At 53.7% G+C, this 18,150-nt stretch overlaps 1 protein-coding gene across 1 annotated transcript in view; it reads right to left on the minus strand.

Moving 5' to 3' along the window:
- The window catches only part of SSBP3 (single stranded DNA binding protein 3), a 161,537-nt gene that overhangs the window by 16,112 nt on the left and 127,275 nt on the right, over positions 1-18,150 (minus strand). Inside the window, exons 6-9 of the mRNA XM_008583226.1 lie at positions 10,433-10,513; positions 9,466-9,525; positions 4,422-4,488; positions 4,255-4,331 (exon numbers count right to left, since the gene is read on the minus strand). Of these exons, the coding sequence (XP_008581448.1) occupies positions 4,255-4,331; positions 4,422-4,488; positions 9,466-9,525; positions 10,433-10,513 (285 nt within the window). The remainder of the gene's footprint in view (positions 1-4,254; positions 4,332-4,421; positions 4,489-9,465; positions 9,526-10,432; positions 10,514-18,150) is intronic.

The raw sequence follows: 18,150 nt of genomic DNA on the forward strand, positions 1-18,150 counted from the left end.
CAGGGCCCCATGTGGATCACAGGAAATGATGACTCTGAAGGGCTCCCTAAGCCCTCAGAGGTGTGGGCTGATTGGGGTTGTCAGCAGCAAACACCAAAGCCCTTTGTGCTGCCCAGCGTCACAGAGCCTTGGGCCGCACAGGGCCCTTTCTGAGGCCTACATGCAGCTACTAGATGCCTGCTACCAACCTCAGCCTCACTCCCTTACTCCAGAACAGGAAGCTCACCCCTCCCCGCCCAGGCAGCCTACTCTCCTCTGGGTACAGCCTGGCCAATTAGAAAGGTCTTCTAGGGCCTGCACCTGCAGCCCACTGCCTCTCCCACCAGGAGGAAGGCCTGTACCTTGGGGCGAGAGTGGATGCCCCGGATACCGCAGCACACGGAGTGGGGCAAGGGGTGTACCACCCTGCTGTTCCTAACCTTACCCAGCCTTCAGGAGCCTCTCAAACAGACAGCATGGCAGCTTCCCCAGAGGGAGCTTCCCCACCAGATCCTCCTTCCTACACAGGCACAGACCCTGGAGGGCCACTCACACTTCCTCATTTCACAGATGACAACTTGGAGGCCCAGAGAGGCCAGAGATTTGCCCAAGGCCATACACAATAAGTCAGGTATGAAAGTTGGGCTGAAATCAGGTTTGGGGGAAAAGTTTTCAAATCAGAAACACCAGCCTTTTCACATATGGCTGGAAACCTCAGAAGTGTGGTTTCAGAGCCCGGGTAGACACGGGTTCCCTCTCCTCCCAGCTCCTGCCTGCCTGTGGCACTGGGCTGCTGGAGGTGACCACGGTGAAGCTGTGCAAGGTGTGGCTACTGACAGAAGCTCCCCCTTCATCTGCCATCCGCTCTGCTCAGCAGGGACAGGGGCAGCTGGACAGAAGGGAGGAGTCCCCATGCAGTTGTGGGTGGGGACACACGCACGGGGTGTCTCTTACCCTCACCCACATGTGTGTCCCAGATCCTGGACAGAGGGGTCTGGTCCATAGTCAGGAGCAACGCAGGCCCCCTACCTTCTCAGTTTCAGCACTGTGCTCTTCCACGGGAAGGCACCAAGAAGCTTCTAGAAGGGGCTGGACCTGCGGGGGAGTGCTACTGCTACTTCCCATGACCTCCTCAGAGGAGCTCTTTCCTGGTGCTGCCTGTGGCCCAACCCAGTGCCATGTTTACCTTGAAATAGGGGAAGAGCTGTCTAGTCTTTAGGACTCATCTCTAAGAGTGGACTTGAGGCTGTCTGGGCGGTTTCTGGGCAGCCTGCCACGCCTCCCTCTAATCATGTGGGGGCCCCGTCATCCCACACTGGGAGGCCTCCAAGGGGCTACCCAGGGAAGTTCCTCCAAGTGCCCCACACCCTCCTCACCCAGACCCTAGGGTGCCCTGGGACCAGGATTAATGATCCTTCCATCTCTTTCTGTGGACTCCACTCAGAGGCACTGAGCTTGGACTCGACCTGGACTAGCAGGGAGCCCCAGGAGACTCACTTTCTCCTAGGTGGCACAGGATCATCCCTGGGGGTGACGAATCCTCCTTCATCTGAACTTTCTCAAAGGTACACAAGCCAGGGGATGGTGATGCCACTCCAGGCTGTGCTGACCCCTGCCCCAATCCGAACACCAAAAGGGCCGAGGGATGGTGGCTGCGGGGTCTGCAGCTGCAGCACTTCTGATGGGGTCTTGGTTCTCCCCACCTGCGTGTGACCAGGAGCCCCCACAGCTTTAGCCTTGTCTAAAAGAATTCACTTTCGAAACACCTGGACAAAAGGTTATGCCTGACACCGACACAGTATTTTTTAGAGAAAACATGATGAAATGGAAGTATTATCTCCTTTTTGGCATTGGCACTTCACAAAACCAGAGTAAAAACTGTCTGAGGCACTCAGGGAAAAGGACAGGGTGACGCGTGTGTCACTGGTTCCTCTGGGATGTTTAGGCTGAAACACAGCATAGGCTCAAAATTGCAATGTCACTCCATTTGGTTTTGAAATCCATGGACCACACCGTACCTCCTCTTTGTTCAGAATGCTGTGGAGAGGTCACTGGCCAAACGCAACCTAACTCCCTACTGGGATCTCCCTCGCCCTCGGGGATGCTCCTGGGGCCTGAGGGGAGCCCCCCACTTGTGTACTGCTCGGCTCTCAACGGGCCCAGGAGGCCCTTTCCAGCAAGACCTCAGCCTCCGGGACCCTCACCTCTTCCAAGTGCACCGAAAGAGCACGCTGGACTGCTGGTGAGAAACACTGACATGACGAAGCACCCCCCGTGCCAGGAGGAAGTCCTAAACTTCCGGAACACTCTGCTCTCAGACAGTCCGATAACATCCATTCCAGCTTCTAGAATCTTAATATTACTACAGGTTTAATAAACTGTTGACTTCGCCAAGCGGAAATAAAAAAAAAAAAGGGAATCACCAACCCTGAGCAACCAAAGTCCTGAACACTGGTATTAAGTCCCCAAAGTTAGAAACCAAGGGGGGGCCACCCTGTGTCAAGCACCAGGCCAAGGACTCGTCCGCCTTCCTTTCAGCAACCCTGCAAGGCAGGTACCATTCTTATTCCCATTTGACAGATGCCGCTGCTGAGCCTCTGAGAATCCACATGGGTGGGCAGTGGAATTAAATTCCACCCCCCATTGGATTCCATCTCCCTAAATCACCCAGACTTGCAAGGGACGTGGCATTATGAAACTCCAAGGCCGCTGATGATTTCTACACCAAGAATGTGTGACTACCGCACAGGCTGAGGGGACTGAGAGCCACTTCTGACTCACGAGGGGACGCACTGCTTTCAGACCCAGCCCCCGCCCCCGCCTGGGTTCCCTGGCCAGGCAGCAGCCCTGCAGAGGTCAGCTCAAGACGGCCACCAGGCAGGAAGCTGGCGGCTGAAACAGGGCTGGTGAAAACATGGGCTTTGGGGGATTTGAGGAAGGAAGAAAACAAGGACGCCGGAGCTGTAACTGCTGTGGGCTTGCTTCCTTTTAGGATTATGGGGCCAGCAGAAGACAAGGCCCTCCCTAAAATCTTTCAACACCACAGATGCTCCCACCGCCACCACCACCACCACCACCACTGAGAAGGAAGCAGCGGGGAGCTGGGTTTACAAATCTGGGATGGAGCCGAGGATTGTGGGCCTGTGGGGCAGACACCGCTCCCTACAAAAGGAAGCACGTGTGTGTGGGGGTGGGGGAAACCTGCGGAGGGGCCCAGAGGATCCCAGACACCTACAAGCAAGGGACGGAGAGACAGGCAAAGCAGACTTCTAGGCAGGGAGGAAAGAAGGGAAGGAACACACTAAAACAAAACCCTCCCCTTTTTCAGATTACTAGCTTCTTTTAGATAGGTTCTAGAGAATTCTCAGGAGGGTGGAATATGGCAAACTCTCTGCTATGGTTACTGCAGGAAATGGCCATGTTCAAATACTTGGAGGGGTGACAGCAACTGTGAGAAGGTTCCAGAGTCGGAATGGCCTGTCGGTCCCTTGCCTGGATAGTCCTGCTCTGTGGGGTGTGCAGCTGGGTCACAAGTGGCGACCTCTTTGGTATAATTGTAAAGAAGGATACAGGGCACTTGACATAATTTCTTCCAGAAGTTTCTAAACTGCTCTTTTAGGCAACGGAGCCCTCTGGTCAGAAGGAATCTTAGGGAGGAGCCTAGTATATAAAGCTGGCTAAGGCTCTGGGAAGAAGTGGGTGCTAGAGAACATGGCAGCCTGGCCTCCTCTTGCCCCCAAGAACCATGGCTCACCCCTCATTTGACAGGTGGGGAAACAGGCCTGCTGGGGCCCACTGAGGTCAAAGGTATTCCTCTAAGGACAGACAAATGGTGAGTCGCAGGCAGAACTAGGAATGCCAGTTACTTGCCCTGTGGGTCACAACGAACTATGGCCCTTGAGCCATCCTGAGTCTACACCACCCAGGGTGGGGGTCAGCTTTGGGATTCCTGGATGCCATGGCTTGGGGCACCAGACCCTCTGCCCTTCAAATTCCTCAAACTCCATGCCAGAACACTCCACCCCAGAAAGGGCTGCCAACTAGCAGGTTCCCCAAATACCTCCCTTCTCAGACTCCCTGGGGGTCCTCCAAAATGGCTCGCGGCCTGCCAAAGGTCTGCTCCTGGCTGTGTGTGGGGCTGGCCTACTGTGGGTGCCGCCCTTTCTGTCCCCCTGCGAGCGGAGAGCCATGGAAGACTGACAGACCATGGAAAGAGGAGGGAAGGTAGGTGCACACAGTGACTGGGGTGGATGGACAGACAGACTGGCTGGTTACCTGTGGGCCAGGACCCATGGGCCCCATGCCTCGGGGAGGGTTCATTCTCTGCATTGATCCTCCCATGTTGGGGTGGCCTGAGTGACAGAGCAGGTGAGTCGTGACACGGCAGGTGTAGAGAGACGAGGCGCCCCTCCCAACACCCCCGCCCCGCCCGCCCTCTCTACCTTGTTGTCGCGTGGGATCCATGGAATTGGGCAGCAATGGCTGTGTCCCAGGAACTCCTCCCGGAGGCTGGAAGAGACGTGAGACACGGGTGAGTGGTGTCTCCCCACAGCTGGTGGCTGGAAGGAGATTCATCTTGCCTGTCCCACCTAGTTCCCCACCTGACCCTTCGGGGCCAATCATGGCTGGGGAAGGTCCTCCAGGGAACAGCAGTCAGTGGGAGCTAGTGTTAGCTAAAACTGCAGCACGGTGGTGGTGGTGGTGGGGATTGGGGTTTTGTCTGTGGGAGAACAACCATCTCCCCACCCTGCTGTCTTCGGCGGTCTCTGCACCTATCAGAGCCCTGAAATGAGGCAGGAACATTCTCTAGGTCACACTTTGGCTGCACTGCCTGCCACACCCCTCTCAGGGGCAGCAGTACTCTTTCCCTCCCACCTGCCCAAACCCTACCTGTCCTTTGCTTCATGGAGATGTAATTCATTTTTTTTTTTCCTTTTTGTCTTTTTTTGTGTCCGGCAACGGATCGCAACCCTCAGTGTTGCGCCCGTACCGGACCGGGACCGGCAACGGGATCGCAACCCTCGGTGTTGCCCCCACACCTCGCTCAGCCAGTGAGCGGGAACCGGTCTGTATGTGGGATCTGAACCCTCGGCGGGAGCGCCACCGTGCTCCCAAGCGGTGTACTGTAGCAGTGCGCCACCGGGCCGGCCCAGAGATGTAATTCTTTTTATCTCTCCCTCCAAATTATGGGGACTGAGAGACCCACTAGCTAAATCCTACCATCGTGGGAAGAAACCCTTTTTAAGGGGAACAGGGCATGAAGAGGTTTGTGAGATTTGTGGCTTTTTTGGCGGCTGGCCAGTATGGGGATTTGAACCCTTGACCTTGGTGTTATAACACTGCACTCTAACCAACTGAGCTAACTGGCCAGCCCGGCCTTTGAGACTTAGATTGGGAAACTGTAGATCAGAGGCTCAAGGGCCTCTATAATAATAGAGCCATGAAAGCAAGCACCCAGGTGTACTAACTGTCACCACACAGAATGCCACCTTCCAACCCCGGGGGTGAAGAGGAGGCTACGTGGAGAAGAGCCAGGGGTGCTGAAAGAGAGCCTGCTCTCCAGGGCCTGGCGAAAGTGGTGGATGCTGGTGTGGCTGCTATTAAGAAAGCAAGAACGGGGGGCCACAGGTTCCTGGGTGAACACTTGGCACACCTGCTGTGTAAACCTATTAAAAGTCATTTACTTGGGACTGAGGTTATTTCAGCTGCAATTTGAAAAAAGAGAGGAGTAGCAGCTGGGGGGAAACATTTACTTCTAGGGCCCCATCCCTCAGGACTAAACACAGCTCTCACCTTTGAAGGGAAAAAGCCTTTGGAGACAGGGCTCCCTTTCCCACCTGCAGGGGCCAGAGCTTGAGAGGCTGGGCATCTGTGCCAAGGAGTCTGTCCCTGAGGGCCTCCAGCCCCTTGCCCAACAGTGACCTCCAATCAGGTTTTGGAACGAAGTGATGGGAAACGAAGGAACAAATCCTCTGTATTCCCTGGCTTCAGAATGAAATGGGGGAGGTGTGTGGCTAGGGCGGGGAGGCTTGCCTGAGGGCCACACAGCACCAGAGCCTGAGGAGTCCCTGATGTCCACCAAGTGGCATTTGGCAGCTGCTGTTTCCACCTGCCTGGGGGTGCTCAGAGTCTGTCTTCCCAATCCTTGGATTTTAACGATTTCATCCTCTCTCCTTCCCTCAGCTCTACTTCCTCACCCTGGGTTCCCAAGTTCGGAATCACGCAGCTGGTTGTGTCTGCCCAAAGGGGGCTTGGCGTTTTTAGAGGCTGGTTACAGAACTGAGAGGACCCAGGAAGGCCTGCCACTGAGGCTGTCTAGAATGGGGGATTCCCAAGATGCTGAGGTGGGTGGGGGGGCCTCCAGGGTCATGAGTTACCCAGTGCAGGATGACCCCCAACCTCCCCAAAGGCACAGCCATGGGAGTTGGGCAATCATTTCCTCCCCAGGTAGCCCAATGTTGACTGCCAGTTCCTTTAGAAAGCTTCTCCTTGGGGCCAGCCCGGTGGTGCACTGGAGAGTGCGCCGCTTGGGAGCGCGGAGGCGCTCCCGCCGAGGGTTCGGCTCCCATGTGGAGACCGGTTCCCGCTCACTGGTTGAGCGTGGTGCGGGCGCAACACCGAGGGTTGCGATCCTGTTGCCGGTCCCCGGTACAGGCGCGACACTGAGGGTTGCGATCCCGTTACCGGTCAGTAAAAAAGACAAAAAAAGGAAAAAAAAAAAAAAAGAAAGAAAGCTTCTCCTTGGCTTCCCCTAACCCTACTTTATGTCAGGACTCCAGGAGAAAAGCTGGGCTGTCCACAGGCTCAGAGGGGACCTGGGAGCCACTTTCCTTACTGGGGTGGTCCTGAGATGGGGATAGGACAGTCTGGCCTCCCCTAGAAGGAAAAGAAGGTGTGCAATGACCAAGGAGAAAGGGTCTCGCACTGAGAAGGCTGATACGTCACCACAGGAAAGAAAAAAAATGACATCTCGCCTACGGGACTATAAGCGTGCGCTGGGCACACACCCCCAGGCCACAGGGGAAGGAGATGCTCTGTGGCCATCACACGAGCTCCTGGAAGGAGGTCAGCTCTTCTCCTTGAGCACTGTGGGGCAAGGCATAGGAAGCATCTGTCCAGGAAACGGACAAATCCTGGCTGCATCTGCATGTTCTCCCACCTGCTCTGTGGGACAGCCAGCCAGGCCAGGTGGGAGCTCACTGAGCTGTGCATGGGAGGGCTGACAGTCCTGGACCCCAGACCCTCCTCTCCTAAACCCAGCTGAACCCCACTGCCCACCACCCATCCAATCACCCTTGCTTGAAAAATGGCCCCAAACCTCTAGCTGGGGAGGCAGGTGGGAAGCTGGCCTTGCAAGACCTTGAGGCCAAATCAATGATCAATGACCCTTAGCTTCTTGTTCCCTGAAGTGCCTTTTCATCACCCTCACCCAGGAGGTGCACTTAGAACGAGCCTGGGCCTAAGCAAGTCCACCTGTGAGAACTGAGTTAACTCAGGTGGCACAGAGGCTTCTGTGCAACTGGCAGCTCCAACTGAGACACTCTCCAAGAAAGCCCCAAGGGCAATGCCTGTGCAAGGGGCACATTCCTCCTTGGAGAACAAGAATTTCTTAAGTTCACAGGAACCTGGAAAATCAGTGTAGATTTCTGATGGAGGGTGACAGGGAGGTTGGGAAATTGGGTTTGTAATGCAAGGTACAGATGATGGATTTATTCTCCATTTGCTCTCTGGGGTACTTGCTCATGCTTAATTGTTAAACAGAAATATACACATTCCCTCTTCATGTCCCTTAATTGCTGGAGGAAGGACCACGATTACGATAAGGAATTATGTGCTCTTTCCCTGGAGCAGAGGCCAGTTTGGGGTAAGGACAGCCCCGGGATGGGCAGGAGGGAAGGCCGCTGTGCAAGAGCAAAGGAGGCCGCCTTGGTGAAGGGTTAAAAACTAAGGCAGGGGCAACAATCCTACAACCGTGCAAGTACAGTGAATGGGGTGGGGTGGGAGGAGAGCAGACATAGCACTGGGCTGGGAGCCGGTGACTGACTCAAGCCCAGCTCACTGAGAGACTTTGGGAAGTCACTCCTCCACTCTGACCTTCATCCAAGAGTCCCCACATGCTCAAAAAACTGGGTCTCTAATTCCCTTTTGTGTCAGAGAAAACAGGAAACAAAGGACTTTTGGAGAAAAAAAAAAAAGTGGAAACCTGATAGGCAATTTAACATTAAAATTGGAGGCCCCTGGTTATGAGCATCTGCATCATTTCACTCAGGGGCTTTCTTGCAGAGCCTCAAGAACACTAAGAATCATAGTCAGATAACACCAATTGAGGTGGTGACTAAACTCCCTGCTCCAAAGGCAACAAGGGCTAGATGCGCTGGTATCGCTGCCAGATTTTTTTTTTTTCCTTTTTGTCTTTTTTCGTGTCCGGCAACAGATCGCAACCCTCAGTGTCGCCCCCGTACCGGACCGGGACCGGCAACGGGATCGCAACCCTCGGTGTTTTTCCCGCACCTCGCTCAGCCAGTGAGTGGGAACCCATCTGTACGTGGGATCCGAACCCTCAGCGGGAGCGCCGCCGCACTCCCAAGCGGTGCACTGTAGCAGTGTGCCACCGGGCCGGCCCTCGCTGCCAGATTTTTTGAAAGGCTTTTGCAAAGTCACTGAAAGAATTCTGTTAAAAAATATTTTGGCATGAAAAGAAATTTCCCTGACTTTTTTTTTAAAGTTTCTTTTAGGTCTGTCTACTCTCAAAAGAGGTGTCTATTCATCTTTACCTCTCCAGCTCCTCCCCTGCCCCTAGATGGGCTGAACTGGAGAGGGCAGTGTGGGGGCTGATTTCTCCAGACCACCTAGAATTGCCAACCCTAATGGGCTGGCATAAGGCATACGACCCCAGGCTAAAATGCCCTCCCCGAAAGCAGACCACTTTTATAATTACACGAACAAATCCTTTCTTGTTTTGAGTTGGGTCTGGGAAGCAGGCAGATGTTGCTTAAAAACTCACAACGTCCTGCTCTGCTGCATCCAGGCTCCTGATCTAAGCATTCCTATGGGCCATTTCTTCCCCTAATAGCAGGATTATATTTACCAGCCTTGGCAATTCTCAAAAGCTTCCAGGAAAAATGCGCATTGTCAATTAACTTCATTAAAGAGGAAGACCCTTTTCCAAGAAGTGGCTGGAAGGGGCATTACCACTTTCTCTAGAAGAGCCGAAACCCTGCAATCCCACCCAGGCTGCTTCTCCAGCTGCCCTCCCAACTCCAGAATGGGCTGCCCAAAGCCCACCAGGAGGGGCAGGGGAAACGCTTCCCCATGGACACAGAGCAAACACAGGGCCTTTTCTGGGGACCTGCTGGTGCTATCCCACACGTTAAAACCTGTCCCTCTACCCCTCAATCCTTTCCCCAAATTGTGATTTGAGTTGAAGTCCATCTAGGGCCAAGGATGGCTGAGTGAGGAAAGAAAGAACACAAAAAGGTACAGTACCTGGTTTCCCATTCTGATCGGGGGCCTGGGGCCGCCTGCGTATCGCGGTGACATAAAAGGCTGCAATCACAGGGAATTAGTTCAATGACAGCCTGCAATACTGCACAGTGACAAACACAAATGCTCTTCACTCCACAAAGTCCAGTTTCGTTACAACTAGCGATCTTTTAAGCTCTCTTTCTCCTGGTAGCCTCTTCCCTCCAGGCAAAACTTCCTTCGGGCAGAGGGAACAATAGATCTATACAACAAATGGGTCCCCCGACTCCGCATTTGTTGGCAGAGATCTAGTTTGGGAGGAGGGGCAGCAGATGGGACTTTGCACAGAATGCGGAAGAACAGTTAAATCAATACAGGGCAGAGGAGGAAACCTCTGCTCTGGGTAAGGGCAAAAAAAAAAAAAAAAAGAATAAGGACTTACACATAACATTTTAAGGGTTTGCAGACAAAGCTGGAAAGGCGCGCACGCACGCACACACGCACGCACAGAGAAACCACCCACAGAGAGGGGTGGGAAGGGGTGAGGATTTAAGGGGGGAAAACACCATGGAAGACAGTGAGAGGACAGCGGGCTCCCTAACTTAATGCGGGGGAATGGGCAAGAAAGCTTTCTCAGCAGCAAGAGTGCACAAAGAAAAGGCTTGGGATGCAGCTTTGGTTACAAACAAATGGTTAACCAAACTCAAAAACCAACCAAAGGTGGGAGAGGAAAAAACAAAAACGCAAAGGCCACTGACAAGGTCACAGAAATATTTTTGCTTTTCTTTTGGTTTCTTATCCAAGCTGGGTGTGATGTCCAAGGAATGAAGACTATCTTTAGAGAAAAAATTGTTTTCTTAAAATTTCATTTGTCCAGAGAGACTTGAAGGCAAGGCAAGAGCACATTTTGATTTTTGTTTTTCCTCTGCTGGCTCGCTCCTTCCTCCGCGCCCCGCGCCCCCCGGCGGGCGGGCGAGCCACAGTGCGTTACCTGACTGTGGGGTCCCATCATGCTGCTAGGATTGTGAGGTGGAGGCTGTGCGTGCGGCGAGGGCTGTGACCCCGGAGGACCCTGTGAGGCCAGACAGTAGAGGCAGGTTATAGATCACAGCACATGGAGAAGCGCAGAAGAAGCTTAAAAGAACAAAAATTAAACCAAAACGAAGAGTGGGCGGCGGGCGTGCGGGTGGGTGGGCTCTGGTTGGCGGGGAGGTGGGAGAGCTGCTGCTTGGGTCGCCGGCTCAATGGTGTGACACGGCGAGCAGGAGGGAGAGAAGCTGATAATACATTCACAGGGGATTCGGAAGAACAAAAAATAAAACGAAGCACCTTTGTCAAAGCACACAGGAGTAAGGTCCCGGACACAGCCTACCATTTGAGCGGAGTTTGCCATGTTAAATACGTTGGCTGAGACAGGCTCAGAGAACCACAGTGACACACAGAAACAGGGTGCGCTACGCACCTGGCCCCAATGCAGTGTGTCAGTGCCACTTGTGGGGAGGCAGGGAAGAACCAGGGAGGGTCCTGCCCTCAAGGAGCTTACAGTCTGGGGGGACAGTGACTCAAGACGGGATTAATCAAGGGTTAGTGAGAGCCCACGTGACTAGTCTGCCGGGGGAGCAGGGCAGGGGGCACTGACGGAGGAATAACAGAGGCAGGGGGAGCAAGATGGCACCACAGCCTGAACAAGAGGGGAACGACGGCCGGTAGCGCAGTGGGGCTCTGTGGCTCATGAATTCACCCGCACTTCAAACCAGCCCTGTGAGGTGGGCTTCTCATTCCTATTTTCACCAAGGAGGAAACTGAGTCCCGGGGGATGAAGGGACATGGCCATGGCTATACAACTGGTAAGTGGCAGCCAGGACAAGCAGCCGAGGGGCCCAAGGCTCGGTCCCCCCTGCAGCCCAGAGGTGAGCAGAGGCAGGGCACGTGAGAGGCTTGGGGGGAAAGGGTTGGAGACTCCCGCATGCTGGGTGGGCAGGTGGGAGGAGGGGCTGGCTTTCCATACCAGTTCCAAGCTGACCCTGAAGCCCTGGGCTATGCTGACCTCGACTCCACCAGAAGAGATGGGCAGATGATTCACCTAAACCACATGCGGTTGGTCAAACTGTGGGTGCCAACCCATCAGTGGGTGGTGAAATCAGTTTAGTGGGTTGCAACTATTAGTTTTAAAAATTCTAAAGCAATAGGGCCGGCCCGTGGCTCACTTGGGAGAGCATGGTGCTGACGACACCAAGTCAAGGTTTAAGATCCCCTTACCGGTCATCTTTAAAAAAAAAAAAATTCTAAAACAATAAAAAATATATATATCAAGCTTTATATGTTTTAAGGCAGCTATCTTTCAGGAACCTCTATTACATGTGTAAATACACATGTATGTGTGCAGACCGGGGCGCAATGCCAAAGGAATCTCCTACTGTGGGCCACAGTCACAAGGTGTGAAGAACCTGCCTCCCAGCCCACCCGGCCATTCGGGCTTGGGCCAGGCCCCAAGTCATTCTTCTCCACCCAGGACTGTGCTATTATCCTTGGAAGCCACTTCTGAGTCAAATCCAAAATGAGCATGGCAGATGGGTGTGGCTACATTAAAACAAGGGAGGGAGACGCACAGGTAGCGTTTTCCTCCTCAGCCTTCTCCCTCAAAGCCAGACCGCCAGCCTCCTGCTCGCTCAGGAGATGGTGCAGAGCTGGGGAGGGGGAGGCACAGGCCATGGGCATGGAGACCCAGAGGAGAGGTGTGCTGAGGAGGACGGGGGGTGGGGGGGGGCTGTGCAGGGACCCAAGGGCGCCACTGAGGACAGGCCTGGGAGCTTCTTGGCCAAGCGAAGGGCTGTTCACTTCCGGAAAGCTCCGAGGAGCAGATGTTCTCCTACCTGCCACGCTACTAATTTCAACAAGTGTGTGTCTTTCTAGCGGCTGCCAGCAACGGCATGGTTTGTTACCATGAGCAATTTTCTTAATTAACAGACATTAATTAGCCATTTAGCAATTTTGCAAGCATTTGTTTAGCGGCTTTCCTAAACATGAATACCACTGTGATAATGGCACTGATTAGAGGGTCCCCTAATTAACAGTACAGGGAAGGAAAATTGAAATCACATAAATTAAAAAGGGAGGGGAAGTTAATGAAGGCGGGACATATTTGCACCTGCAAGTCTTTTGTACCACAAAACTTGGGTGTAATGTAAACAAAACAAGATAATTCGAAGCCAACCCCCCAAAAAAGAAAAATAAAAAGAACAGAGGAGGTGGGTTCAAGGGCGAGGTCCAGTTGCCAAGAGGGGGCAAAAGAACCAGCCTTCCGTTGGTTCCTCAGCTCCTGGCAAGAAGGGAACCCCTCCTCCCTTCACGACCCTCCGCCTCCCTTCGTGGCAACGCGGAGTGCATGCTCGGGGCAAGCAGCATGGCTCTGGCCAAGCCCCTTATGCCTGTGGACTCATCGGTCAGGGAGGCTAGCAGCAGCTGACTTGCTGACCAACCACAGAAGTAAAGCACCCAGGAGGGCCTGGCCCACGCGGTGGGGCCCCAGGTGATGGCTGTTACTAAGGGGCAGTAAGCAGACCCAGGTCTGGAGGGTCCTGCACCAGGGCTGCTGAGGTCCGTGACTCCTCCACGAGGCCCCTGAGGTCCAGAGGGCAAGGCTAGGGTGTGTGCTTCCCCTCTGTGCCCCCCTCAGAAGACCCCTGTTGGGCTCCAGGGACTGGTCCCTGAATTAGTGAAGATGGCACAGGTTTTCTCTCAACTTGATGAGCTGCAGGACGGAGACCCAGCCCCGGCCACTGCTCTAGCTTGTGCAAGGCATTGGGGAACAGGTTGTTAAATCTGGGGAGGGAACAGCAGCTTAGAAGTCTCCCCTCTGACTGGGAGTTGGGGTTTGGAATAACGAGGACAAGGGAATCCTGGCCCAGGCCAGCCAGTCACTCAGGGAAAATCCCACTCCAATCGTGACACAGGTGAAGACAAATCTCAGTATCCACCTCCCCAAGGGCATCCCAAGCACTACAGGAAGCTCTGTGGGCTGGAAAGCTTTTCCTCCACTGAGCCAGAAACCTACCATTTCCCAGGGAGTCACCATATCCACATGAAACTCCATCCTCTGTATCCCCGCTACCTCCATTCAGCCTGTAGCTCTGTCACTACATTCTCTGTGTCTGGGCTGTGTCCGTAAGACTACGCAGCTCACAGGGAGTGTGGCCATTATCTGCACTGCTCACTAATCCTGAGATCCATGCAGGAAGGGCCATCAATTACTCCACTTTATAGCCAAGGAACCAAGACTTGGAAAGGCGAAGCCATGCGCCAGGATCTCAAAGTGATCCAAAGTGATGGAGCCAGGTCTCAAAGTATGATTGAAGAGCCCAAGGGGGTCTTAGGAAGCCTACCATTATACAAGCCTGTAAGCAGCACCCCTGTGTCATGCGTCAGGCACAGAGAGCAAGGAGCAAATAGGAACGGACCTTAGAGGTGGAAGGACTTGGGAGCGCATCTGGATCCAAGGTGCTGACCTCCATGCACCCAGCCAGCCCCACGCCAGGGTCTCAGGGCACATTAGACTTACTGTGGCCTTGGAGGGCTCCCAGGCTTATTGAGGAGAAGGATGAGGACACAGCGACAAGCAAGCTGGAATGTCTGCTTAACCTACCAGAGGCTCCAAGAGAAAGTGACGACCAGCTCTCTCTCACTTCCTAGAGAGGTAAACTGAGGCCCACAGCAGCTGTAAGCCCAGTCCCTCCATGAGCCAACACGGAGCTGGGATGAGGACTAGGGTCTCCTGAAAAGGTGAAAACTCTTTGCCTTGTACCGCACTGCACGGCAAGGGGACCTGAGCCCTGGGGAAGACCTTAACTCGGGGATACCCATGCTCCTGAACCTGGAAAAAGGAGGCAGAACACATACCCAACTTCCTATTCGGCCTTCACACTGCCCCAGACCTTGTTAATGGATTGCCATTCCATCTCGGACATCCTTAAGACCTTTTTGTTTGTTTTTTCTTCATCCTTAAGAACTTGACCAAAGACAACTATCTCCCACACTTCCTCTTTATTCTTTTTCCTGTAATTTCAGCATTGGGTAGTGTTACATCCAGCAGCTTCTGCGAGCCACTTAGGCAGGGCCCAGGAGGCTGTTATGGGTGTGATCAAGGCAAATGCTGGGCTGTTGCATGAAAACTCTCAAGTCTGGACACTGACAGTTTAGTGAAAAAGTCTTTAGCAGCATCAACATGGTGGGAAACAGAGTGTTTCCATGGCACTACGGATTAAAAGTCTCTGTGGAACAGCATTACAGAACCTTCAGCAAGACCCCCCCATCCCTCCTGTCACATTTTGGCTAAGTCCCTGTACTTCATTAAAGCCACTCTTGAGGGGGCCGGCCCGGTGGCGCACTGCTACAGTGCGCCGCTTGGGAGCGCGGTGGCGCTCCCGCCGAGGGTTCGGATCCCACATACAGACTGGCCACTCACTGGCTGAGCGAGGTTGCGGGTGCAACACCGAGGGTTGTGATCCCGTTGCCGGTCCCAGTCCAGTACGGGCGCGACACTGAGGGTTGTGATCAGTTGCCGGTCACGAAAAAAGACAAAAAGGAAAAAAAAAAAAGCCACTCTTGAGGGATGGCCTGTGGCATGCTGTGAAGAGCTCTGTAGTTACACAGACCCGGCACCCAACCCCAGCTCCTCCAGAACACACCCTGAGCCTTGGTATCCTCATAAGGAAAACAGGGACTATGCTACAAATACTGCAGGGGTGTGGTGCAGCTGATAGTGTGAGACATGTGGAGGGTCCTCAGTCTTCATGGTCTTCCATACCTTATGTTCCTGTAGCCACTCACTGGCCACGTACAGGGAAAGCGGGAGTTCCTCTCTGCCGGGAATGTCCCCCAGCCTGAAGAAAGCCACACGCCCTCCTTTGTCAAGCCTTTCTGGCACTACCCAGTCAAGTGTTTTTCCAACATGGAGCATTCCATTCTGACATGCTGCCGAATCTGTGGGTGCTGCATGGGCCCCTCACTGCTGGGCCTAGTGGCCCTACCCAAGGACCTCATCAAGGGCAGCAACTGTGGCCCTTCACCCCATGGGTGCATCCAAGGCAGGGCCCCAAAACAGCAGTGAAGCTCAGCCTGCAGGCAGACCACGCAGCCATGGACAAGGGGCAAGACGCAACAAGCTCCTGGTGGGCACATCTAGTACCTCTGGGTTCAAGGAACCAGGAAGAAATGCTAGCACCCACAGGCTGACCAAGCTGGTCCACTGAGCTAAACATTCTTGGGAGTGAGGGAGTGTAGCTCCTTAAAATTAAAAATCAGATTAAAAAAAAATTAAACGTGCACTGTTTTGTTTTTTTTTTTTGTCTTTTTCGTGACCGGTAAGGGGATCACAACCCTTGGTGTGGTGTCGCCCGCACCGCGCTCAGCCAGTGAGCACACTGGCCAGTCCTATATAGGATCCGAACCCATGGCGGGAGCGTCGCTGCGCTCCCAGCCCCTCACTCTCCCGAGTGTGCCACGGGGCCGGTCCCTGCACTGGTTTTTTTAAAGGAGAAAGGTAACGTAAGCTATGTCCTAAGTTAAATATTCTCCAAACTCACTGCTTCCTCCCCAAAGGCCACCTCCCATTCCTCAAAACTGCCTTCACCTGCTGGGAAATCACAGACTAGCAGAGAAAAAGAGCTGGGACTTAAGTCCAGGCTCTCTGGGTTCAGAGGGGATCCTGGGAGGGAGCGTGCATGAAGACAGGCTTCGCCCAGGGCAAGAGCACCATTCCTGAAAGCCCAAAGAGCTATGGTCGAAGTCCTGGACTCATAACCCAGGGCCTTGGGCTTATCCATAAAGCCTGGCAAGGGGTCTAGGCTGTGCCTTCCTCATGGGGACACAAGAGCCATGAGAGTACTTTGTAAACTGCCCAGGGCTACCTAACAGAAGGCAGCATCATCACCATCTAGGCCAAATCTGCCTTTTGTCTCCACAGAAAGCCTTTGGGGAAAGGGGACTTGAAGTTTTAGGTTGCTAAGAGAAACACTCCACACATCCCATCCCTCCTGACTCCTGGGGACACTGGCCTCTAGTCTGACAAGGATGAAGGGGTGGATTTTATCAACCATCAGCAGGAGGCAGATGGCTTGCAGTACTGGTGGCCTGTGAAATCTGCCTGTTGGGCGTGTCACTTTAATTGAGGGAATATAAAATTACAATAATTACACACATGGCAAAAGGCATGACGCGATAGACAATTCAATTTGCTCCTTGGACAGAAATACTGACGGAAAATGCCATAAGCCTGTTCTGGGGAGAGGGCCAAGGTGTGCTGCTGACACCCTGAATCTGTCAACGCGGCCTGCCTCCACCCACGGCCTTTCTGGAGTGGGAAGCTGACCACCCGGCAGGTTGAGGGAGGGAGAGCAAGTCAATTTTACATGCAGCTCATTGGAGGGAAAGTTATTTCCTCCTTTCAACCCACAGGAATGAACTCCACAGGACTGGAGAGCCGTCTTCCTATCTTGCTTCAATCTGTCCCCTGGGGAAGAGGTTTCTTTGCATGTGCGTACTTGTGGCCAAAGCTGGGGCTGAGATTACCAACTCGAGGGCATGGGGAGTCAAAGCCATCTGTGCGTGCACCCAGTGTGGACCTGGCATACGCACAGTAGGTCCTCAGAGGGTTGAGCTGGACCACACCCAACAGTGCAGTAACTGCCTGGGCTTCAGCTCAGTCCTGAGAGAGCTCCCAGTCATGTAGGGATCCTTCTGCCCAATAGTTGAAGCCACAATAATCATGACTCTCCATGAGCATAGGACAAGAGGTGCTAGACCATTTTTCTGGGACAGTGTGGCAGTCACCAGTTACAGGGAGCTTGTATATACCACATCTCTCCTCTGGGGTCACCATTGCATAAACGGCAGGGATCCTCACAGCCACCAAGGCCCACTGTGTGCAAAGATTAGCAAAAGGTTCATTGATTTCCCTTTCAGCAAAGGCCCCAGCTGACCTCCCTTCCTCCATGTGAGCCTCTCTGAGGAGTTGGGACAGCCCTGGGCAGACAGCAAGGGCGCAAGGTCCGCACAGCTGTGAATGTGGATTCCCAGGATGGGCCCTGCTAAGACATGCGCAGGAGGTGCTCAGTGAAGGTTTTGCTCAACAGGCATGAGACACACTTGCCCACTGAGGCGCAGAATCAGCAGGCAAAACAAAGGGAGGAAACATGGCCAATGAAAATACAGGTGGCGCCCAAGACCTATTGTGGAGCTCCTCCACACCCTGGTCGCCACTGCCTCTTCTCTGCCCTTGCTGTGACTGCAGCATTACACAAGTGGCAAGACTGGGCCTCAGGGGTGTGAGCTCACTGGTCCCAGGTCTAACCCACTTCGAGGGTCCATGCATGGTCCCCTGCACTACACCATGTACCCAACAGTGGAGGCTTGGGTCAGAAGTAGCATCAGGATCCCAAAAAGCACAGCTACCATGCTGAGCTAGAGCAAGCTTGAGGCCAAATCTGGCCTGCCACCTGTTTTAGTAAATAAAAAAATTTTTCTGGGGGGTGGTGTGGGGGAGAGGCAGCAGGCTGGTACAGAGATCAAACCCTAGACCTTGTTGTTATCAGCACCATGGTCTAACCAACTGTAAATAAAGTTTTACTGGCACACAGCCACGCTCATCCGTGTACTGTCTACGGCTGCTTTCACGCTACAACGGCAGAGCTGAGTAGTTACAACAGATACCAG

Source organism: Galeopterus variegatus, unplaced genomic scaffold (assembly GCF_000696425.1).
Source record: "Galeopterus variegatus unplaced genomic scaffold, G_variegatus-3.0.2 Scaffold2855, whole genome shotgun sequence".
Classification (NCBI taxonomy): Eukaryota; Metazoa; Chordata; class Mammalia; order Dermoptera; family Cynocephalidae; genus Galeopterus; species Galeopterus variegatus.